The sequence below is a fragment of the Aulonocara stuartgranti genome (genome assembly GCF_965226115.1).
Source record: "Aulonocara stuartgranti genome assembly, chromosome: 3".
In the NCBI taxonomy this organism is placed as follows: Eukaryota; Metazoa; Chordata; class Actinopteri; order Cichliformes; family Cichlidae; genus Aulonocara; species Aulonocara stuartgranti.
In genome coordinates, this window is record NC_138941.1 from 37,751,024 (window position 1) to 37,776,816 (window position 25,793).

General features: G+C 42.0%; 1 protein-coding gene across 1 annotated transcript in view; it reads left to right on the top strand.

Annotated features, from left to right (window-relative positions):
• rell1 (RELT like 1) overlaps positions 1-24,324 on the top strand; it is a 36,928-nt gene extending 12,604 nt beyond the window's left edge. The window contains exons 3-8 of the mRNA XM_082526571.1: positions 1,655-1,726; positions 7,481-7,535; positions 15,926-16,174; positions 18,261-18,393; positions 20,623-20,666; positions 20,745-24,324. Of these exons, the coding sequence (XP_082382697.1) occupies positions 1,655-1,726; positions 7,481-7,535; positions 15,926-16,174; positions 18,261-18,393; positions 20,623-20,658 (545 nt within the window). The 3' untranslated portion in view covers positions 20,659-20,666; positions 20,745-24,324. The remainder of the gene's footprint in view (positions 1-1,654; positions 1,727-7,480; positions 7,536-15,925; positions 16,175-18,260; positions 18,394-20,622; positions 20,667-20,744) is intronic.
• The last annotated feature ends 1,469 nt before the right edge of the window (positions 24,325-25,793 follow it).

Consider the following 25,793-nt stretch of genomic DNA (forward strand, 5'->3'; position numbering starts at 1 on the left):
TTCCAGTTAACTGTGTGAATTACAACTCAGTTTCTTATGTCAAGAGCTGGTATTGGAAAGTACAGGCGTGAAGCGGGTTTCGCTCATTGAGTAAGTGCAAACTCCTGCTGCTGGCAGCACAATAGTCATGAGTCCATTAGGGTTTTTCCCGGCCATCTATTTGTTTGTGTGTGTTTGTTTCTTCAAAAAGCCCTACCCTATCGTACGTTAGAACAAAAACACAACACTGCTTTGTGTTGCGGCCTCGCTCGGTCAGTCAGTCAAGCGTTCCCTTTTTTTCCTCCTCAGTGTCAGGTTTCCTGCTCGCAGTCAGCCTCTGCATACCAGAGGATTCCAATTTACGTTTATCAGTAGCGAGGAAGAACTGAGGAAGCAATCAAAAGGAAACTCCAGGAAGTGCCTCACAGGGGTGTGTGCTGACCAGTGGATTTGTTCTGCATAGTTGAATGATTACTGCGACGAATTTGCAATATTATAGAAATCCGACAATTTCCTTTTGAGAAATGGCAGGAAGTAACGTCCGGGGACGGCGTGAGCGAGGGACAGTCATTGATTCTTCCTGGCAATAATCACTCAAAAGGAACATTTTAGCTCTGTGTGTGATCGATAAACATCTGCCACAGAAGCGTTATAGTTGTGCTAAAACATATTTCTGATGTCAACAATGGATCAAAGTGCGATACGGTATAAGGGCCACAAAAAATCCACTGTGAATTTTCCCCGTCCCTTTAGCTGTACGGAGGCTTTTAGCATCAGCTCGGCTTTACTTTGCCGTTTTGAATGCTCCTTTTCCTTTAAGGCCACCTTCCCCTTTAAGCAGACTTTCTTCTTCTTTTTTCTTCTTCTTCTTCTTCTTACAAACGTAAAGCTTTATTCCTGAGAAGTTATAGAAATCCACTAACTTCTCTCTGTGCCATCCTGTAAAGCCAAGAATAGAAGAACATGCATGAAGAGAGTATTTTTACTAAAGTCTGCGCTTCTAATTCTCTCTATGCATACTCTACACACAACATTGTAGTGTGTAATGTGTATAGTAAAGTAAAGGGAGAAAGTGACTGGAATTAGTTCAGTGCAGCATGAGCAGGAGACTGCACTGACTGAACTGGTGCTGTGCTTTTACCAGCCTTGATTTGTATATTGCTGACCACTACTTACCCACGATTTAAATACCAGCTTTTATATGAAAATTTACTGAAGCGCCATCTGTTTTTTGTCCTCTGATCCAACTCAAGGATGCCGCCTGCCCCAGCTGTCACTACTCACTTACATGGACCAGTTTCTCTTTTCTGCTCGTCTCCATAATTTTCCTTAAAACTGCTTTGATCGTTTGCTCATACCGAGGCTGCTTGTGGCTAGCTCTGAGCTCTGGATAGCTTTAGCTTCAGCCACGTTGCCTTTGTTAAAATTCTGGGTGAGGGTGATTTTAAGTGTCCGATTAAGATTAGGATTTTCACTTTGGAGATTTTTTCCCGTTTTCACTGATGTAGAAAACTAAACAGTGGAAATCTGCAGGAGTTGTTTGCTCCTCAGTGCCTGGCATAGTTGTGTGAGGCTGACTTTCTTTCAACATGTATCATGTTTCTGTAGCGGGCGACCCTTCAGCTCAGTGCTTAATAATACTGATGTTTCTATTCGTGTGTGTTTGTTTTTCCAGAGCTCAATGACACCTTCAGTGACTACAATGACACGGTTGGACAGATTGTCCACTACATCATGAAAAATGAAGGTATGTATTCAAGGCTTTGTGTTTGTTTTTTACATAAGAGCACCTGTCATTTCTGGTTGAAGGTGTGAACCTGTGACTTCAGGGAAATGGCCCCTGTTTGTCCTCCTTCCCTGAAGCGATTACAGCTGGCATTATTGTTTGGTACATTGTCACACGCTACTCGGGAAGGAAGTCAGTTGTGGACTCTGAGCCGTGCGTGTTTTCTCAGACGAGTCTGGCTCAGAAATGAAGCTTTTAGTGGAAGTTCACATTCAGGACAACGGCAGAAGAATCTGAGACCATTTGTTATGACGTAGGGGTTTTCACGCTTTTGAGTACAAGTCACACGAGTGTTTCATCTGCGATTTCATCCCATTCCTTCCCTTTGCAGGAAGCTAAATTCATGATAAATCACTGCAAACGCTTTGTAGCGTGTTATCCTCTGTAATCCTTTGTTGAGCCGCGTTCAAACGCGGCAGCAGCAGAGACGAGGATCGATGGCAGCATTGTGCGAAACACAAACCAGCTTGATTTGTGGCATCGTAGGTCTTTACTGACAGTGTGGATTGTTTTCCACAGCACCAATAAACTTCCCATAACTGTGAAGCGATGTTGAATTTAAAGAAGGGTAACAGCTGTCTGTGACTTGACTCCTTAAGAGAGGATGCTTTCGTGTAATAGAAGACGCCCTGTTCCACTTGTTCACCCCCACCAAAGTCAAATATGCACATTTTTTTTTCCACTGGCCTGCAGAGCAGTTTATCCATCTTGATTATTTAGTTTTGAGTTGCTCCGGTTTTGTAAATACTGGCTGTAGATGTTTGCCTGCTTGTGAATAAAATGAAACTAAATTGCAGGAGCACTTTGCGTTGTTGTGCTCAAGAAAACAGCATCTCTTCAAGAAGTCACGACCCCATTACTCAGGAAAAAAGAAATGCACAAGGTAGCGATAGCATTATTTTCCTTTTTTTGGACTGAGCAGTGTTTCCATCCTGTCACAGCTTGAGCCTCGTTTCACAGGTAGATGGACGCTTTCTTGTGCACAGTGACATGACTGGTGAAAGACAGCAGTTCCTATATATTTAGTAACCAGGTCATGGCTTCTGCAAGGAGACATTGCTGCAAGAAAGGTGTCATTTAGTTCCATTATGTTCAAGAGAAGACAGCTGATGGCTCCAAAACTTGGCATCTCACACCGATCTATGGATGGCAACTAGCACCACAGGGCAAAGGAACAAAAATGTTTTGGGGTTGTTTGGGGGTTTTTTTCACGATATGGTCTTTTTAAAAAGTTGAAAAAATGCAGATGACTCAGTCTAAAGTTCAGTTTTAGGTCATTTTTAATCTGGAACTTTTCAAACGAAATATTTACTTCATAGGTTTTCTATTTTTTTTTCTCTCCTGCTACAAACAGACCGGCTGAGACATTTATTTGCCGTTAGCTCTGATCAGCATTTTAAGAATTAGGTGTTTAACACAGAAGTGGCACTACCTCTTGCAGCGGAGGAGGACAAAAGGATTTATTCAAGTCTTTTTGCGGAGCCCAGTCTGAGTTCAGGATATATGTCTGTACAAACTAAGAGTCAAAACAGGCTTTTAAATGCTAAGGCAGAGAATTATACTGAGGCAGGAGAGGAAAGAGAAGAAAGAGACGGTTATACTTTGAAGATTATACAGTAAAAGTTAGCAGCGTTCTGCACCAGCTGTTAGGACGCCGTGTGTAGTCTAAGAGGCTGGAAAAGTAGCTGTTCACCCCGGTGTTTGGAGGGTTGAGGGCAGACAGAGGACTCGGTCTTTGACAGCGCTGCTCAAACTTTCCACCAACACTGTTACCTCACACCACTGTCCAAACGTACTGGTAGCAGGACACAGCGCTTAACACATTTATCAGAGCGCCACCATAACTGAGACAATTATTTACTTGAATTCTCGAACGCGAAAAATTAGTCTTACTGGTTTAATGTTGTGCTTAATTAATTACTGACAAGAATTCCAGTGTGCCGGCTCAAATTTGATATAAAATGCATATTTGCCTAATGAATAATAATAATACAGTGGAACGCCGACTTACGAATACCCCGTTTCACGAAAAATTCAAGTTACGAAGGCACTGAGCGGCAATATTTTTGCCTGTGTTACGGCAAAATGCCCGTGTAACAAAATCTGCTGGTTCTGATTGGCTGAGCCTACAATGCCCACAATGCCTTCCGAATCATGTGACAACCCCTTGGCTTCAGTACTTGCGCTTCGCTGTTCCACTTAGACGACGTATTGTTGTTCTAGCTAGCAATTAACCTATAGCCTATCGTTCAGCATCGCCTCAGTCAAAACGGGCGATGGGTGCTTCGACTTACGAAAGACCCTCGGGAACGAATTAATTTCGTAAGTCGGGGTTCCACTGTAATATGATTTTTTGTTTTAAAGAAGTTTTTGACAGGCTTGTAAAATATTTCTGTTTTATTGGTTTTATGACAGGTTGTTTACTAAATGTAAGCTCTGTATAGAGAATTTATAAATAGCAATCCCCGGGCCACAGACCGGTACCAGTCCGTGAGTCTCGAGAGTTGAGGCGTGAAATTTATGGTTTTCACGGTTTTTATTGTTAACTCGGTTTCCCTGGGTCTTTTCCCGAATTGTAGCTGTGCGTCTTATTTTAAAGAAATATTTACACGTTACCATAGCGACCAGAGAGCATTAAGGGGCAGAGAGGAGGATGTTACTCTCAATGTTGTTGGAGGACACTGTTAATAAAGTTACACAGTGAAATGACGTTTATTATTATATTTACAAAATACCACAGTTTTTGTCTTGGTCGTATCATTTTAATTTGCTGTATTTATCCGCGACACCTTAAAGGCCTGTGAAAATATTGTCTGACATTAAACCGGTCCATGGTGCAGAAAAGGTTGGGAACCGCTGCCGTATAGCACCCATCTATAAGAAGTTATATCATATAAGAGTTGAAAATGTGCCATGTCACTATTGATTCTTTAAGTGTAATTCAATATTGCACTTTGACCCAATCCTGTGATACACAAAGGCTGTATCGTCCCATGTTGGTGACTGGCCATCATTGTCCTGAGCTGTACGTTTGCTCTGAGCTGATTCACGGCTGTTTTATGAAGCAGTCATGCTCGTAGGATTCTGATTATCGTGACTCGCCTGTGTCAGTCTGCTGTGGAGTCAGCACGTCATTGTGCTCTCTATTTATAAATATCTGTTTTACTACACCTTCTCTCACCCTTCAACATTGCTCAACTGATGGAAACTTGGCCGATGGTTAAGATTTAAAAAAGAAATCTCTGTAGCTGTTTTTTTCCCCCTCTCTCTCTAATGAAAACAGGAAGTTGTTGTGTCCACTCAACATTTTTGCAGCAACAGCCGTTTCAGTCTAAATAAAGAGAGGAGGAATTGAATGCTATAGCGTGCACCGCTCTGATGGCTGATCAGACAAAGGAAAACACTGCCCTCTACTGATCAAACAAAGGAAAAGTCACTACCATGTTTGCAACCAGTGGGAAGTACTTGAACATGTACAGTGTGGAAAAACTTTACTCATTTTTATTGGTATTGTTGGTCAGATATCATTTAAAAGTAAAGTTCTTCATTATTTGAAGTTAATTTTACTTTATATTTTCCACCTGGTTTTCCACGCCCAGTAGTGGGTCCCACTCCACAGTTTAAGAACCACTCAGCTATACTATTAAGACAAGTAAAGAAGAGAAGAAGATGTTTGAGAGTTTGAAAGCTAAAGAGTTGCTGAAATGTTTACTGCAGTTTGCTTCGGCAGTGTCACATACCTTACCTCACATTTAGGCACATAACTGCATGTTTTTAACCTCAAGATTATGTTCTAGGAATATTTCAGAAAGTCTTTCAGGGAAAGTTGCCTTTGAAGTTGAAATCTTCACAATGATCTTCAGGGAATGTTTTGTAAAGGGTTACAAAAAAATAATTTCCTCAAAATTATCCTTTTTCATCCAAAAGTTTACTTTGTAAAAGACGTAAAGGAACATTATCCGTTTCTAAAGTGATGACATAGTGACCCCTTTTTCCAGGTTAGTTTCACTTGGTTTCCAGAGTGGGTGTCATTATTTAGTTAGCAAAAATTAAGCTAAAATTCAGGAGCAGTACACAGTTCACTACTTCCACGAGTTTAGAGGTTAGCCAACTGCTGCTAGTCAAATACACATGATTAATTTACCATCAGCAAGTGTGAGCGCCTCTATAAAAGCAGAGGTTTTGATAGTTTGCTGCTCTGGAGCACATCAGGTGTGTTTAACTATTTGTTAGCACAGTAGCAAGGAGGAAGGATGACGATTTTAAAGAAGCAACTGTTCCTGTCCATCCGTCTGAGAAGGGTTATGAGGGCATTTCCAAACAATTTGATATCCATCAAAGATTATTAACAAATGGAAAACATTCAGCTGTCAGTCATTCAGTCTGAGGTCAGACCCTCAGAGAAACAAAAACCCAGAAGCTGTATCTGTGACTCTACAGGCCTCAGTTGGCATGTTAAATGTTAAAGTTCATGACAACACAATTACAATTAGTTACAATAGAAAAACAGAACAGGTTGCCAGGGGAAACCCTCTTCTTTCTAAAAAGCACATGACAACAATGTTTAACTTTGTAAAGTTGCATCTTAAAAAAACCACAAGACCTAGCTAGCGCTATGTTTGGAGGAAACCAAATCGACCATATCACCACAAACACCTCATACCAGCTGTGAAGCACGGTGGAGCAGGGGTGATGATTTGGGCTTGTTTTGCAGCCACAGGACCCGGACACCTGGCAGCCACTGAGTCGACCAAGAACTCCTCTGAATACCAAATTATTCTAATGCGAGGCCGTCTGTCTGACAGCTAAAGCTTGGCTCAAACTGGTCATGCACTATGTTCGCACAGTAGCAAATCTACAACAGAATGACTGAAAAAGAAAAGGAAGGACTGAAATTAAGAGAGCTGTGCATGAACCAACAATATGCCAACATTTTATTTTCTTTCTTCTGACCACTACTCATGTTAGGGCCTTCTTCTGGCAAAAACAAGTAGATAATGTTTTTGCACTAAAATTAACATCCGTTCACCGAGGCTTCCTTCATGACACGAGGAGGAAGTTTGAGGCAGACGTTTGTGAACGCTGATGTGAAATCTTAACATGAAACTCCTACGTCCACCTACATGAGTCATCTGTGTTTGTTTGTGTGTGTGCAGCTCATTTGTCACAAACTCTGCACAGATTTCTTTATCTGTGTACACAGCGGTGTGTTAGTGAAGTCAGTGAATGCATCGAGGCCTGGCCTTGGGGAAATGTGTCTCTGGGAGCAAATTATGTAAATCTACGCCTGAGCTACTTTGTCTGCAAGCAGAGGTCGGGCGCTGTTGATCGTGCGCACTGTGAGAATTTTTCAAACTTTACCTCCGAAGGCTGCATTCTCGACGGTTATGTGGAAGTTTGAAACTTTTCCGAGTAACACTCTGAAGCAACTTTGCTCCAGACAAAAGTTTTCACAGTCTGGCAGATTCCTCCCACCCAGCCGAGGTCTTCTGTGTACAGTTGTTATGTGTTCAGTGATTGCATGTGATGTGCCGTTTCGCTGTGTTAAAGAGTTAATCTGCTCGAGCCATCTTTCAATAAGCGCTCTGCTTTTGAAGTCACTGGAGCGTACTCCTCACTAATTCCCAACACAACTTTTATCTCCCTCCGTCTCTCTCCCTTTTTTTTCCCCGTCTTTATAAGCGTATAACTTTCTCTCTCTCTCTCCCTCTTTAGCAAACTCTGATGCCCTAAATGCCATGATTCATGAAAACAGCATTGATTCGGATGGGTAAGTGTGATCTCACGCTGTGAAGAACAAGTCCATCTGTTATTAAAAAGGCTTTCTGTCTTTGTTGGGCTCATCTTAAATTAATTGGGCAAAGACTCTGTGTACTAACTGGTTTGACCACCAGGTGGCACCATAAGCCTCCTTGAGACTCTGTGTCTGAGTGTGTCTGAACTGAGAGCATGCAGAGCAGGACAAGAAGAGTCAAGGCAATGAGGCCACAGTTTCCTCCTGATCCTATCCACATTGGCAGGGTCCGATTGGGGACACGTAGCTGGAGACCATTCCCAAAAAGCCACTGTGCGCCACTTCACTGTATTGTGGGATTATTAAAACATAGTAACTGGAGCTGCTGACATATTTCCTCATAAGATTCTTGGCTGTAAAATCAAGTAATTAAACAGAGTGAAAATACAGCGGGGAAAATAAGTATTTGACACATCAGCATTTTTATCAGTAAGGGGATTTCCAAGTGGACTATTGACACAACATTTCCACCAGATGTTGCCATCAAGCCAAATATTGAAGTCATACAATCAAATCAGAACATATAAGTATACAAGTTAAACCATAATAAATAAAGTGAAATGACACAGGGAATAAGTATTGAACACACTTTATTCAATACTTTGTAGAAAAGCCTTTGTTGGTGATTACAGCTTCTAGACGCCTCTTGTATGGATAGACCAGTCGTCTGCATTGCTCAGGAGTGATTCTGGCCCATTCTTCCACACAAACGGTCTTTAAATCTTGAAGGTTCCTTGGGCCTCTTTTATGAACTTTAATCTTCAGTTCTCTCCATAGATTTTCTATGGGATTTAGGTCAGGTGATTGACTGGGCCATTCAAGCAACTTGATTTTCTTTCTTTGAAACCACTTCATTGTTTCCTTGGCCTTGTGTTTGGGATCATTGTCTTGCTGAAATGTCCACCCTCTTTCCATTTTTAGCTTCCTGGTAGATGGCAGCAGATTTTTATCCAGAATGTCCCGGTACATCTCTCCATTCATCCTGCCTTCAATAATATGAAGTCTGCCAGTACCCCTTGCTGAAAAGCAGCCCCAAACCATGATGCTTCCACCCCCAAACTTGACTGTTGGTATGGTGTTCTTGGGGTGGTGAGCAGTGCCATTTCTTCTCCAAACATGGTGTGTAGAATGACTGCCAAAAAGTTCAATTTTGCTTTCATCTGACCATACTATAGTCGTCCAATAATCCACAGGCTTCTCCAAATGCTGTTGCGCAAATTTTAACCGAGCCTTGACATGCTTTTTGTTCAGCAATGGAGTCTTGCGTGGTGAGCGTGCATGGATGCCATGGCGGTTCAGTGCATTGCTTATAGTTTTCTTTGAAACAACAGTACCTGCTGATGCAAGGTCTTCCTGAAGTTCTGTCCGAGTGGTTCTTGGCTCTTGGAGAACCCTCCTGATTATTCTTTGGACTCCTCGGACAGGGATCTTGCGTGGAGCACCTGATCATGGCAGGTTTATGGTGAACTGATGCACTTTCCATTTCCGGATAATGGCCCCCACAGTGCTCACAGGAACATTCAGCATTCTGGAAATGCACCTATAACCATTCCCATCAAAATGCTTTTCAACGATAAGATTACGAAGATCTTGAGAGAGTTCTTTGCTTTTACCCATCATGAAGTCTTTCCTGTGTGCCTTCTGGGTAATGAGGAGCCTTTATAGGCCATCAATTAGGACTAAAGCAGCTGATATCAATTGGTACTGATAGGGGACAGGATTTCTCTATCAATACTGACAGATTTCAGGTGATCTCCTGGCTTTCTATGTCATTTTGCCCCTTGTTATCTCCATGTATTCAATACTTATTCCCTGTGTCATTTCACTTTATTTATTGTGGTTTAACTTGTATACTTATATGTTCTGATTTGTTTGTATGACGTCAATATTTGGCTTGATGGCAACATCTGGTGGAAATGTTGTGTCAATGGTCCACTTGGAAATCCCCTTACTGATAAAAATGCTGATGTGTCAAATACTTATTTTCCCCGCTGTATAAGAAATGCTGGAGGCTTAAGAACAGCAGAAGCTTTGGATGGTTAGTCAGTCGAGCCACTTATCACTTGTTAGAAGAATAATGTTCACTATAGACTTTGAACTTCTGGTCAAATATCGAACTATAGACATTTATAGATCAAATCCACAGTTAATTGTTGGTTAACAAAAACTTGGCCTTAGCAGATGGCTGCCTCGCTCTTAGCCTGGGTCTGCTGGAAGTTTCTTCCTCTTAAAGGTAAGTTCTTCTTCCCCACTGTCACCAAGTGCTTGGCCAAAAGGGATTGTTGGGATTTTCTCTCTGGTATCGAAGGGACTTGACTAAGCAATACAAAGCATCTTGATGTGTTTATTGATGTGAATTGACTTTATATAAATAAAATGGTATTGAACTAAATTAAATTAACTGACAAAATAAGTGAGAGTAACTTTTGAAGTTAGTGAACCTTAGAAGGTATTTAATATATATAGTGTCTAATCTGTTAAACTGAGTTATTAGCATATTGGCTGTATAACTTTTGTAATTTATACAGTTAAAAAAAAAAAGTGTAATATGTAGCATTATTAAAACAGTTTTATGACAACTAAACTGATCATCATAAATGTCTTTTCTATAAAAAGTAGTTTGAAAATAGAATAGAATAAATATTAGATTTTGTTGCACATGTACAATGATAGTAAAGGGCCATTCTAATCTAGGGTTGCCAACTCCCTGAAAAATAAATAAGGGACACCTCGTGGCCAGGGCCGGGCAACCTAGTTGTCTTCACCCTTCCCAGTGTGGTGAATTTTTTAGCTCTTTTTTGTGTGTGTGAAATTATTTTTTAACCATTTGACTTGAATTTGATTTAAGCAGATGCATGTTCTTTGTGATATGACCATATGGGAAACAAATGATCATTTAGCCATTTATTTTTAGCTCAAAATGACAACATTAACACAGTAAAACAGGTCTCTTTCTTAAACAGAAGCCTGTCATGCTTAACTTTTGAGAATATAAGTAAATCTTTATTTAAAAGAACTCTGTCCTGCTTAACTTAAAATTATATAAATTAATAGAAAACAATAGAACGAAAAATATTCTTGTAACAGTGCACATTTAGTGCATTTAGTACAATTGGCTTCAGTTGAGGTATTATTTCAGCTTTTCTAAAGCTAATCAGCTGCTCCTGTTTGTAAACCCGCTTGTTCCCATGATTACGCATCTTAACTCATCATCATTATTCATCTATGTATTACTTTTATGTATTAGTGATCTATTTGTTGTAATCATCTATCCTTGCAGTTGTTTATTACACAAAATAAATTATATTATCACACTTCTGGCCACATAGCGCTGATATTCACCGCACATGCCCATTTTAACCTTAACCAGAGGGTTTAAAAAACAAACCAGTGTTTACATACCATATCTGCTTCTGCCGTGGCCTGGTGGACAAGAAATTGGTTAAGGGTTCCCCGAGCTTTCACGCCCCTCATGTTCTTCATGTGCCCACCATTAGAAGCATGCCTATGGAAAAAGTGCGCCAGCACACAGTGCAGTGCGCTTTATAGATGTTATGGTGCACTTTTCCAGCCAGGTGTTTCCCTTTTCCCATTCCTCCCTGTGCTTTTGCAGCCTTTTTTTCTTTCTCTGAGGGGAACAAACATTGCTGCTCTAATGCTGGGCTCACACTGTGCGATCTTTGGCCCATTTTGAGACGATTTATGAGTCATGCGACCGATTTGGCGATCGGCCCAATTTTGGCCTTCATCGTGCGTCGTGTAGTATACGTGGGGTAACGAGAAGCGATTAACACCTCACGACCAGCTCCCGATCATCAATCGCTCGTGAGCGTGTCACCACAGGCGCTCACACTGCTCACGCGCAAACACGTAAACGTTGGTGAAAAAGACGGAGCAGCACGGCTGTGCAGCGTGTGATCTGGACACAAGCGATGGAGGCACAACTTGTAGAACTTTAGAAAGCTCATCCGAGCCTTTTCAATGTGGCATCACAAAATTATCACGACCACAACAACCGTGAACATAGTTGGATTTACACTGCTGCTTAATCACAGCTGATCATGTTTTTCATTAGCAATTTAGCAAAGTTGATGGTGGTGGTGTGTCTGTGTGAGTGAAAGACAGAGAGAGCGAGCGACAGATTTTCTGTTATAACCTTCATTTTATGGAGGCACAGTGTGAGCACTCAGGTCGCATCAGAGCATCGGGCCGTATAGTGTGAGACCTGCATCGTGACCTACCAACTGTGAGTCAATCGTGCAGTTTGAGCAGGAGCTGAATAACGTGACTGAAAAAATCGCACAGTGTCTGCCCAGCTTTAGGTGTACTGTCGTCCGAGACTTGCACTGCAGTGTCGGCGTTTGTTTCCCTGTTGGCCATGCTTCTTGTTGTGGTCATCTGTTGTCTTCCGGTATTTTCTCCGCAAGCGACCTTTCCTCGACCAATGAGATGAGCGGTAATCTGAATTGTCATACTCGAATTGTCATAAGTGTGCTGTCAGCTCATTGGTCACAAAGCAGGAGAGGGGCTGGGAATTATGTTTTCAAACAAAGTGTTAATTCCATAAACATTTATAGACTACTTTTGATTCTCACTGTATTACGGGACAAAGTGCGTCCCTTATTAGCTCAATACGGGACGTGTACTTTTGTTTCGAAATACGGGACGATTCCGTTTTTTAAGGGACGGTTGGCAACCCTATTCTAATCTGAAATGTGATGTTACCTTTGTTTGTGGTTCCCCTTGTGTGTAAATCAGGCTGCCAAGCAAACTCCAATCTGATTTAAACTTTTGTTTGGTATTAGCTTTAGCTTGATGTCGCAAACAAAGAAATCTAGTTCCCGTTTTAAAAACCTTTAAGTTGTTTTAGGGTCAGTTGAAAATACAAAGAAACTTATATAACATAATGCTAACTAGCTTAAGTTAGCTTAAGTTGGCTAGCTAAAGTCCTTTGAGTCTTGCCACTTAGCAGTGCTATGAAATACCTGAAGTTCCTTATTTGGTGGTCATTTTGGACTATTTGAATTAACTTTACTTTTGAAGGTCACCACAGCATAAAAGCTATATCTAAAGAATCGGCAGTCAAAACTTGTTTAGCCATTTGATCTGAGCTGCCTCAAATAACATTCAAAATGTTTTTCCTAAGATGTTTTGACCAGTAAATGTGGAAAGAATACTGTTGTGTATTCATCACTCACTTTTACAATGTAGATGGTGGTAAAAGATATATTTCTGCTACATACTTTTTTTTATTTTATCATAAGATTATCATTATTCATTGAATAGCAGGTCTCCATGTTAAACGTGTGTTGCGGCTAACAAAACACGAAGCTGTTGGTCTGCTAGAAATCACACTATATACAGTATGTGACAAGAATTATTACATTAAATCACTTCTAATAGCTGCTCTTGAGATTAAATGACATGTCTAGCATACCATGTGAAAACTGGGCAGCTATGAGCTAAAGCAGCTTTAGCTTGCTGCCTGTGGCCAGGATCACCCAGTAGTATAAAACCCGATGGCCTGAATGCATATGGAGTGTCTCCCACCACCCGTAAAAGAGCTATGACACGGTGGAGCGTGGAGGTGACGTAAAGACATTACTGGGGGTTCATAAGAGCTTATTGTGTAGCTTTAAGTGCAATAAAAGCTGCTGATAGCAGGGAAACAAGCCACGGCTAGAGCACCAGTAGCTCTCCTGCTGATAGCGTTGCAACTGGACTCCCCCAACCAGCAAACACAGGATGATGGGCTTTGGCCTAATACTCCTCTATAATCTAGCAGACGTATTTTGGTGAGGTCGCATGCAAGCCTGTAACTTAATGTCTTTACTCCTTGGAGCAATCATACCTCAAACAGAGAAAATCGGTGCAGGGGAAACACCGCTCACCGTCCCACCTCCGTCCATACAGAGCCATGAGCAGAGGAGTGCACATTAACAAGTGTAGTGGTGCTTTGCCTCTAATACAGGGGGAGAAGGAGTTGGGCAGATAGATGGATTAGAGGAGGAGATGCTTGTGACAGTAGGAGTCTAAGTAAATCGAGTTAGTGGAGTATGTTTCCCCCCTCTCTGTATCTCTCTCTCTCCTGCTGTCATCTTTCTCTCTCCGCTTCATATTGTGCTGGGCGGAAAGGAGATAAGAGAGGAAAGGTGTTTTCTTTTGTTGGGAGAAAACAGTGTGGATAAATGGTAGCCGTGTTGCATCTGCCAAGGATTAGGTACTGAGGTATTCTGCTGTGTCACACCGAGTGTCCTGTAACAAACATATAAATACATAAAAGGGAAAAAAACTAGAAAACTGTGAATTCACACACAATCCCCAGCGTCACTTTCATGTGTCTCACTTCTTCAGTTCTCTCTCCAAATGTTTTCCTTCACATATTTCCACCCCTAGTTTGCCTTTCGCTTTTTCATTTTGCTCAGATGGCTCTCTGTGGTAGTTTCTCCTGCTGTTATGTCCCACATCTGTCTTTCTCTCTCGCGCGCTCTCAGCCAGGATGGGCAGCCTGCCAGTGGATCACTTAGAGATGGCAGAATAGGAGGGGAAGAAAGGATATCTGTGGGGGTAATTTATTGGATACTTGGGGAAGGAGAGAGGGAGGAAGCAGGAGAGAGGGATGGAGAAAAGGCTTCAAGGAGGAGAGTGACTGACTGTAGTGTCGCCAGAGCTCACTATCTGCCTCTCCAGCATCAGTGCTTAACTTCCGTTCTCCTGCCATCAGTCCTCCACCACCTCTCTACCGTCCTTTAGTCCCTCTCATCATCTTTCCACAGCAGTTCCTGTTCTCATCACTTTATCTCCAACATCACGTCTTTTGTTCTTCCGGTGGACCAAAATCACATTTTGTACCCTATTATTGGCCAATGACTCAATCTGCAGTGGCTGCATATGTTTATGAGCTGTCACATTTCTTGGAATAATTTTTAAAAGGCATTAAAGGCTTTCAATGTCCCAATAACCAGATTTGTTGAGGCTTAAAAGTACATAGTGCTCATTAAATTAAATTAAATTTTATTTATATAGTGCAGTATCAACATCAACAATAACAACTCTCGTCTAAAGACCCTTTTTTATCCATCTATTCTCTTCCGCTGTCCTTATCAGTGTCCTGGGGAGGGGCTGAAGCCTATCCCAGCTATCATAGCTACCAGAGCCATGAGCGCAGGTATCAGCACAAAACAAAGATGACGATTGATTCTACTATAGAAACATGAAGAGGTAGAAGCTGAGGCTTTAAGCTTCATCACTGCCTTTGTTATCTGTTGAAGTTCAGGCTCTGGCTGCTGGGCTGGGGTCTGCATGTGCTCGGCTTTACCATCACTCTGGGTTCTTGGCTAGCTTAGTGTTAGCGTGCTGTCTGTGCAGAGGCTTGCAAAGAGCTGAAGCAGTGGAATGCAGCTGTTCCTGTCCTGGACACACATGAACTGAAATCAGCTGATTGTAGCAAGTACACATGTTTTTTTTCTTTTCTATTTGCCAGGCACGGATAATCTTTGTAATACAGGTCACAACGTAATTTTAACTGTAGCATGATTACTGAATTTAGTAAGATAACGCATTACAATACTGCATTACTCAAATATGTAACTTTGTTCCAGCACTGGTAAAGACTCCACAGTATTAGAAAAAAACCCTCAACAAAGATGGCCTCCTTTGAGCAGCACTTGGTGACAGTTGAAAGGAAAAACTACTTTTAAAAGCTCTAGCAGAACCAGGCTCAGGGAGGAGCAGCTATCTGAGGCGACGGGCTGGGTGTGAGGGGAGGGAGGACAAAAGTCACACTGTGGAAGAGAGCCAGAGATTAATAATAACTAATGATTAAATGCAAAGTGGTGTGTGAACACACGGGGAGTGAATGAAGAAGAAACTCTCAGAGGAGGAAGCTGGAGACAAACATCATGTGACGCGACACCCTTCGCGTCTGCGTTGCGTCTATTTGTGGGCTTATCTAATTGTTTACTTATTGTGTGTCTGAAACTTCACCTGCAGCCGCAGTAAACTGCTTCCATTTTTACTTTAAAGATAATCACTGAGGGTGATTGTTCTCAAAGAGCTTGTCAGTAATTGTTTTGAAGTATGAAATATTGATGTGTCATTTCTGCAGCGGCGGGCTGCGATAAGGGAAGCACTGCAGAATCCAGCGAGCTTAAATGCTCTGGGTAAAATGGGCCGAAGTCTTTAGCTCGTGTTGGGGTTTGTTCCTCTTACCTCACATTTTGGATGTTTACAGTTGTTGACCTATAAAAGATTTCTTAGTTCATTTCACAATAATATTGTGTAATTAATTCATGAAGGCTTTTAAAAAGTGGCAATCTGAAGAAAGAGCTGCGAGGATCACACATTTCTCCTCCTTTATCTTCAAGTCCTCCGCTCACCCCCACCTCCCCCGGCACTCCCACTCCTCCAATGACACCTGTATCGCCGGGGGCGCCCCCGGGAGCAGCCAAGCACACCTGTAACCACCTGCACACCATCGGGGGCCTGGGAGGCAACAAGAACATCTGCACCCGCTGCAACCAGAAGAAATGGCCGCTAATGAGGAAGCCGTCAGCCCGCAAAGCAGAGCTGCGGCACAGTAACTGTGTGGAGGTCACAGTCCTGGCTGTAGGCAGGTGGGCGTGTGTGTGTGTGTGTGTGTGTGTGTGTGTGTGTGTGTGTTTGAATCATAACTGAAGGACAAGCCTGGGTGTATTACTGCCTTTTGATGATTTTCCTGCCTTTAAAATGTTCTCAGAATCGCATCACGAGGTGGTTTAATTAGCAGAAGTAAATGAAAAATGACACACTGTTTGCCCCAGAGGGACACTAGGCTTGAGTGCACACAGACACACACACGGCGCTAACAATCAAACATTAACTCTCGAAAATATTCACACTTCATTTAAAAGGCACAAGCATCTCATGCACTTTGATACCACACTGGGAGGTCAGAAACTTGTGGTCAGACTGCTCCACGTGCCACTGTTAACAGCACAGGTCCTCACAAAACCGAGACACGAACATTAATAAGCAGACTTCTAATATCTTATTCAGGATATCACCAGGACTGTCATGTTGACTAGTGAGTGTTCACTCAACTCTAAAGCATTAATCGATGACAGGAGCTATTCTTACAATTTAATAGACATCAAGCTGCTTGCAGAAAGCATGTGTATTTGGTCCCCTTGTAGAAAATCAGTATAAAACATGACCTAGCTTCAGGTTGGAAAAGCCAATCCCGAAGTACCTGCATTCTCTCTTAAAGCCACCAGATGGCGATAGCTGTGGTTCCAAAAAGAGTTCTGGTCCTGTAGAAGTGTGTAAGAAAATTAGTTTCTGATATCACATGCTTATTGGCTGATGAGTTGTGGCTGACAAGTCATTTTTAAGCGAGCGACCCGCCCCTCTCCATCACATTTGTTTTTTGCAAATAAAATGGTGTTAGCAAAAATGCTTTCTTAAACCAGCGGACAATGTTGCAACAAATGTGAGGGTACCATAGACAGATAAAACGGTGTAATCACAGTGATGTCACTGGTTAGTGTCTTATTTTAAAAAAAAAAGTAAAAGTATCAAGCATTTTCGCTGTTGCCTGCTTGTTGTTTAGAAACTGGACATGGCAAGGAGCTGCTCTGACTGAGCTGTGAGAAACCATAGACACTGCATGTTCATTGGCGAACAACTTTTGATTGAAAAATTGTTCGTCAATGAACATAATCCTATTTTCTGGCTCTGGTATTGACCTGAAACTGGCAACTGAGCGCATAATGTAATCAGAAAGAGAGCCGAGGGCTGTTGAGGCGGACAAGTCGCCCCCTACTGGTCATGAGGGCAAAGCATGCAGCTTTAAGGCACTTCTCCACCGGGTTCACCTATGTCCATCTTTTACAATGTCTGTGCAGGGAATTTGGACACCCTCATCATCAACCCAATGATCCTGCAGTGTGCAGGAATTTTTCTGGTTCTTCTTGTGTTTGTGTTCAATGTCCAGACTTTTAGTTTCAGTAATTATAAGAAGAATTCACCACAGTGAGAATTAAATCCTGGCAGTGTACTCCCATCATAAATCTAGTGCCGCTGTGTCCTAGATCCAGTTTAAAGTAAAGAGACCATTTCTCAATCCACCAGTGAGGCCGGGAAAGTGTGCAGCCTCTTCGCCGTCACGCAGCCTTCCTCAATGTCCCGCTGAGAGCTGATTGGGATGCGAAGAGGTTTCTTTTCATTTGCGCACTTAGATGAATGGCGCCGTATGCACAGGGGTCAGCATGACCTGGATACAAATATTCATTTGCTGATTTAATTAAAGCTTTAGAGTGGGCGGATGAGAGAGATGTCATGTTTAGGTGAGTAAGAAACCAAGAAAGTGTGTGTGTGTGTGTGTGTGTGTGTGTGTGTGTGTGTGTGTGTGTGTGTGTGTGTGTGTGTGTGTAAGAATGGCTTATGACCTGAGTTTCTGTCCTAGATCACTCAATAACAGACCATTTTCTGTTTTTAACTTGGTCATTTTTCCATGTAAATATAATATTTATGAAGTGCCACCTAAATTCTCTTTTATTTTTAGGTAAAAATATGATTCTTCATACACTCTACTGTATATATGTAGTCATTGTCATGTCAGCTGCTTAAGAACAGGGGTTTGAGCCAGCCCTGCGACCTGGACCAGCTCTCTCATTTGGATCGCAGGCTGCACAAACATTCAAACCCTTCTATCGTTCTCAGGTTCCGCGTGACAAAGTGTGAAAAACCAGCCAGGGAGCGGCGAACTCTGCTGATATTAGACTCTAATGGGAGCGTCCCCGCATCGCCCACAGCGGTGGAGCCGAACAGTCGACCAACATCCAAGTCCCCTCAGGTGTGTGTGTGTGTGATGAAAATGTTACCTGTTTCTGCTTTTGTCTTGCCTGCAGAAGAGCTCCGTTTCTTATGTATCCATAAATATTTATGCGTGCACATATCTCACATTCCTCTTTATAATATGCACTATATTACTCAACCATCCACATCATTGCATTTAGTTGTTTCAGTCACTTCAATAACCAAAGGTTTATAAAATCACTGCTATGGTGTGGGGCTGATTTTCAGCAGTTGGTCTCAGCCCTTTAATGTTTCAGCATAGCGAGATATCTTGGACAATTTCACGCTCCCAACTTTGTGGGAACGGTTTGGGGATGACCCTTTCCTGTTCCAACATCACTGCACACCAGTGCACCAAAGAAAGGTTCATAAAGACATAAGAGAATTTGGTGTGGAAGACCTTGACTGGCCTGCACAGAGTCCTGACCTCATCCTGATCCAACACCTTTGGGGTGAATTAGAGTAGAGACAGTGAGACAGGCCTTCTTATCCAACATCAGTGTCTGACCTCACAAATGTGCTTCTGGAAGAACAGTAAAAAATTCCCATAAACACTCCTAACCCTTGTGGAAAGCTTTAGAAAATGCCTGAAGGTACTGAACTACACGCGACCTGTCATTTCGGCTCTAAACTTTGTGCTTTTAGGTAACAAGTCAGTAAAATGCCTGCAACACTTACAGTAGAAGTCTGCAAACACTCAGGTCCAGATGGAGACTTCTAGTGAGTAAATATAAACACATGGCACAAGAGAAATATTACTTCTAGTATTTTCAATAAGAATAAATGAGATGGAGTAAAAGCTGCATTCATGGACAGTAGTTTTTAGTTTCTGTTCACTGATGCTGTTTATTGCAGTGGCTGTAAGAAAAAACGAATAAACGAGTCTTTAAAAAATTCATCATGCAGAGCTGGAGAAAAAAAGAAGACCAGCCTCCGGCCTGCTGTCTTCTGTTTACATCACAGGAAGTCTGGTTTATGAAATGCTGTGCTCCAGGTGATCGTGAGCAGCATCCACTCGTCTCTTTTCGATGTCTAATTTAGTGTTTACAGGAACAGGAAGCTGCGTCGTCCTGTTGCTGCCGTTAAACAACAGAAATTTCCTCGCAGATAACGTGTTTTCATATTCTTCAAACAAAAACAAACAGTGAACAACAAAAAAAGGTGCTTTCAGGCGCTTTGCAGCAAACTGCAAAGGTCTTTAGAGAAATCGGGTGGGTGGTGCTCCTGCTGTGAAATTAGCCATCAAGGTGAATCCTTGATCATCACATTTAATGTTCATTCACACATGTGAGCATTTCTTCTTGATGGATGCTAGCCGTAAACAGCTAATCGTCACACGACTCTGTTTTACATGGCTGTGTTTTTGTTTTTTTGCTCGTTTGCAAAACCAGTGAGAGTGAAAGATACCGCCGAGTGACATATGACATGGGTGGTAAATACTTTACAGAGTTACCTAGGCAACCAGAGACTGGAATGTCTGCTAGTGACCGACGATCGGCTTCAAAGCGATGTGCCTAAACATGAACAGCAACCTGACGAGTTGTTCTCTACTCCAGTAGCATTGAGGTTGGCAGCAGACCATGAGAACTGGACGGGTAACCAGCTCTGACGGGGGGCAGTTGGCTCAAGTTGCTGTTTAAAAAAGAAAGCTACGTATATGTTCTGTATATTTACAGCCATATACAGACAATGCACTCTCTGAGAAATGTTGCCAGAGACACAAAAGTGCAGAAATATCAATATCAGTTGCAGAGGCAACGCCAGAGATGAAAAGGAGAGAGGTTTTCTCCTTCTGCATTAGTGGATCGGTGAACTCGCCACACACTGAGTGCACAGTCCTCAACACTTTTTTGTTTTGAAGTCTTTGAGTACGATCATTCTTTAAAACTGGCTGCACATGCTGATGAACGAGACATGAGGGCTACTTCACAAAGCACTAAACTAGAAGGTGTCAAACATAAGGGCCCGGGGCCAGGATTGGCCCAGGAAAGACTTCATTCTGTCCCAGCGGACAGCTTTGGAAATGTGAAAGAGGGTATAAATTTGTAACATTTAACTGTATTTTCATAAATTCTACAGTTTTTCCTGCTGATAAAGGTCTTTGTGTTTGTTTCATTTTCTGTCAGCTTTCATGTTGACTTTTACCTTTCTTGGATGGATTTTATAATTTTTTATTATTTTATTTGTTCAATGTGTAAATTAGTCTGTGTATTTTTCTCTCTACCAGGAGCAGACAGACAGCGTGGACCAGGGGAAACGATAGAAAACCAGGTAAAGTGTGTTTGCATCGGCTGCACGCGTGTCTTAATTTTTCAGAGCTGTTTACATATTCTTTTATATTTCTTACAGCTATTAAAAAAGGAGAAGAGGAGCAACATCTGGACACTTTTTAAACCCAAATAAGAACTTTCAACATCAGTGCAGGAGGGACAGATGGATCCGGGAATCGTCCCCCTGTCCTGTCGCTCCACAGGGAGTGATGCGCTGCTGCTGCTGATGGTGGTGGTGATTTTACAAGTAGAGATGGCTCAGGTGTGTCTACTTGAAATGGTAGCTGGACAGCAGTGCCTCGCCCAGGAGTGTCAAAAAGTAAATGGAAAAAAAAAGCCGGGCAACTGCTTGATGTAACGATGGAGGCTCGACCAGCGCTGTCCCTCCCAAAAACTACAGCCGTACTCCTCAAAAAGCAACTGGTCCGTGATGCTTGTGCATTACAGTTTCACAAGGAGGTTTTAAACACGTATTACTTGGTTTATTTGTAGAACTAAATCCCAGGAACAGGTCTGTGAACCAGTTCAGGTCATCATTAACCAAACAGGAAGGAGTATATCGTGGCCAGACGCTAAACGGGAACATTAGCAGGCGTGACCAAAGCAAGGTTCTCACATCCTGTAATCATATGAACAGGATGACAAACTGTCCTCACAGTGCATGTCAACCTGATCGTCCCTTTTAATAAGAACTCCGGGTCAAAGAGCAAATCGGTTCAAATATTCAGACACGAGCCGCTCGCTGGATGTTTTCTGTTAGTCTGTTATTTCTGTTCTTTTTTGTCCTGTGCAGCATCCTGCTAATACATTCAACTTGGAAGATATTAGCATACATTTGGAGTCTAGCCTGGTAATCACTCCTTTTAGCTCCGTTTTTGGTCTCCACCACCGTGACAGAGAATTAAAATGAAAAAGCAAAACCTAAAAGACAAACTGAAAGCAGCTGATACACATACTGCACTGGTCCCACTCTAGATTTGTTTTTTTGTGCTATAGTGTATCCTTAATAACAAAAATACAGTTTATATCAGTGTTGTGTTATATTAGCGTAGAGAACACGTATGAAACACATTCTGAGTTAAAACCTTTTGTAAACACATTAAAGTAAAAAGGGCGACGCTGTGATGTAGTGAGCCTCAGTATGAACTGTTGGTTTTTATGAGGCTGTTTGTTTTCTTATCGACTTCGTTCTGCCTTGACTTAATTTATCAAAGCCTTTTTTTTTTTTTTAATTTAGCCTGGATTTATTGTATTGTAGCGTGAGCTGCCTTTATTATATTCCATCCTGAGAGCAGATACTGCACAAATGGTTTAATCCATTGTGGATTATGTTATCAGCAGGCCCACCAGGATGTAAGCCTTATTTTCTCTTTCTAATGAGATGTGCCTTTCGTTTCTAAATGTGCTTGTGCTCGCACAGGTGTGTCGAGGCAAAGGTCAGATGGTGCTGTGATTCATTCTGTTTACTGTATCAAGAATCGTTTACTGTGTAGAGCAGAGTACTGAGTGAGTTACATCTTTAAGGAAATAGTCTTATTGTGACTGTAACCTCTTAAAGTGAGTACATGAGGATGGCCTAGTGCCATGGGCTGATGCAAGATGAGGTGTGTACTCATTTTCACTCTTTATCCTATCACTTTTGTGGCCATGCTAACTTTGCTCTTAACCTCTAAGGAAGTGGGCAAAAAGCCTATAAACACAGTGGATCATGTTGCTTGTGGCCATAATTTCGGCAGGTTTGCTCTGTGGTCACCAAACCAAAGACGTCTCTGGAACATTGCACTAACGTAGATCAGCGTAAATATGATGTTATATCAGAGTTTCATGTGATGCTGTTATGTCATCAAATACAATATTTGAAAAATGTAAATGTAACGCTTTTCCATCGTGATTCTGTAATGGTGATCCTGGTCATGTACCAATCAGATGGTTGGCGGTTCTATCCTCGGCTCTACTGGTCTGGAGGTAAAAGTATCCTTGGACAGGATGCTGAACCCCGAGTTCCCCTTAAATAAGGTTAAAAGCACTTAAGCATAGAAAAAAGTGCTTACATGAAGGTTAAGCGGTGTCACAGGAAGTGCTCGCCACAACAGTTGGTCATGAGCAGCCGTTCCAGGCTCCTGTTGCTTAGGTAACCCTGTTGTATGTTTTTACTAACTTATCTAATGTCAGTCAGCCGTTTCCTGTGCTCTCATTGGTAGTCGCTTCTCTCGCTAATGTCCAGGCAGAGAAAAGTTTAACTCAGGACCCGCCAACTTTTCAATGTGTCTTTGACTTTCAGTCGTCTCTCATCTCCACGTCACTTTTAGTCACTTCCTGTGTGGACGCCCCTTAAAGAAAGATGTTATTATTATTGAGACGTTTTCCCCTGTGGTTAAAACTGTTGTATTGATTGGCTGATGTTTAGCACCTGATGTAGTCCTATAGCAACAATGTTCATATCAGAGATGTTTCAGTTAAAGTCTAGATTTTTTTCATCTTTTCTAAATCGTATTGAAGATGATGCAGGTGTCAGTGACTTAGTATTTACAACAGTCTCAGCAGCATCTGCAGCTCATGTTGCAGGACAGCGTGACAGTAGAGGCTCAGAGACGAGCGATCGCTCCAGTTGAGTTGTGTGCAGACTGGAAGCAATTAGCAGCGACGTGACGACCAAAAACTGTAGAAAGTGAATGCTACTTGGCAACTTCAGGAGATTACACGCAAAAGATGCAGGTGAGCAACTGAAACAACTACCAATGAGAATAAAGAATACCTATGACTGACATACTTCCTGGTAGCAAAGACATTAGGGGGTTACCCGGGTAACCATATCCTGAAATTACTGCTTGTGACCAATGATCAGCTTCAAAGTGATGAGCCGGTTGCGTCCTTTGTGGACGCAGTTTAAGCTTTTTGCTAGTTTCAGAATTTACTGCTGGATTGGCCCCTGAACTAACACCAACTTATTTTTTACTTCAAAAATATGCAGCTGCCCCAAAACTCCAGTATTGGTCTCACCCAAGTCAAAGGTTTCCCATCTAGTCAGCATCACTGACTGCACCCAAAGTTTAATCATACAACCCGGGGAGAAGCTGAACTACTGAAGGATGTGTTAAGTTATTCTTTTTACCCCATAAAGACATTTTATAAGCTCCCCTGTACCTTTAATGACAACGTCTGACACCTCAGTGTGCAACAATAAAGCTGTAGTTTGATGACATTTAGAATAGTTTCCAAGGGTCGCTGCAGAGGCAGAGAACACTCTCGCTATCTTCTGATGAAGATGAACTTCAAAGGTTATTCCTAGAAGATCTTAAACAGAAATACACAGTAAAGGTTGTAATTTTTTTACTTTTTCTACGATTACCACGTAACAGCTGATTCATGTGGTGGTTTAAGCACATTTTAAAGGGTAATTCCACCAGTTGTAGACATAAAAGTTTGTTTGCCTACTTGTTGTCAGTGTGACGTCATCTTTCAGTTTTTAGACCGTGACTAAAACCAGAAAGCAAAAGTCCCTCCCCTGAGTGGAGAGCCATGCAGATGTGTCACCCATTTCATTTTTTATTTATTTATTTCTTTTAAACATGCATGCACTTTTTGTTCTTGATATTATGGGTCTGTCTTTTTTCCTCATTGTACAAAGACAAAAATAAAATCGACTAACACATTTTAAACCATGAAGTCGCCTCTTTTTGTGTTGTCCTGCACTGCATCGCCGCCGCATTGCAATGATTAAAGCCAGTGTCCGCTGACCTGCAGGCTGACGTCTCCCTCCCCTTCCCTCGTGCGACTGAACCATCCGTCTTCATATCCTATTCTGTCTCATTTCCTTCTTTGCTCACTGCCCCTCTCTCTCTCTTTTTCGGCGCCGTAATGAAAAGATGATTTGTCTTATTCATCTCAAGGAGGTAGTCTGTCGACCTCCGGCTCTCTATCATAGTATTTCCACATAATGGAGATGAGATGGAGATGGAGGGGTGTTTTGAGCGCTAGACGGAGGATTAACAATGCTCGACTCCTTTTTTTTTTTTTTTTTTTTTTTTTTTTTTGTCTCCTCTTGACCTTCTGAGTCTTATCGGGTTAGGTCGTGCAAAAAAGACACAAAGGATGCCCGAGCTGGTGACCTTAAAAGAAAGGGCACAGGAGAGCTGAGGAAAAAGATACAAATCTGTTAATTCAGGTTATAACTTCACTCCGAACAACAGCCAGGATGTGATTAAACGAGGCTTCTGGGTGACACGTTGTTGCCGCTCGACAGCGCTGGATTGACGACTGACTTTCTGGCTGTTGACAGCGACCGGAGATGTTTACAGTGTGGTGGTGGGAAGGAACGAAACGGAACTACACTGGAGTCATGGCTCAAAGCTAACCCGCCCTTGATAAACGCAAAGCACAAAGATGCCTTCAGAGTGTTAAACCTGTCAGGAAGGTTGTGCATGACGGTGCAAAATGCGAGTAAGCTGCACAAGAGCACAAATATGGACTCCTGTTGCATGTGTGTTTACTTTTGCTATTAGAGTCGAGGTTCGGTCTCTGCGAGGTTTTCACACCAACAAAACAAACAAAAAAAGGAAATCTCCTAATTAGGTATTCAAATAAAGAGAGTAAAGGTAATAACGCTGCTCTGATATGTCTTTTCTGCATGACTTCATGAGCAGTAAATTTATCTCAGGCGCTGAATTATTCAGGCCTCCGGGCGACAGGGCTCCCATGCTGATGCCAGGCTAAGTGCCCTACATCTTATCTTTGTCTCTGGCTATCAGCCAAGAGGACGGAGCTCAGGGGGAGAAACTTCTTTTATTTCCTTTCCTTTTTAAAAATTTTTTGGGGGGGAAACAGATGGGACTAAAGGGAGGAAGTCACGTCGATGTTTCACAGCGTTTGAACTGCGTCAGGGCTTTAACTTTAAAAAGGTGATTCGACTGTCTTCATAAGTGTGCAGATGGCAGAAATGACCCTTTGAAACTTCAGAGCTATTTAAATGCACAGAAAGTGGAAATAAACATGAATGCTCCAATATATCATTCCAGTATCTGTATCATCAAATATATCAGCGAGATGACAGCTGCTGATGTGAAGATCAAGTCTTCAAAATATAGTTGATTTATGTTGTTCATTGTTCACAGACAGGCTGGTCTGCTGG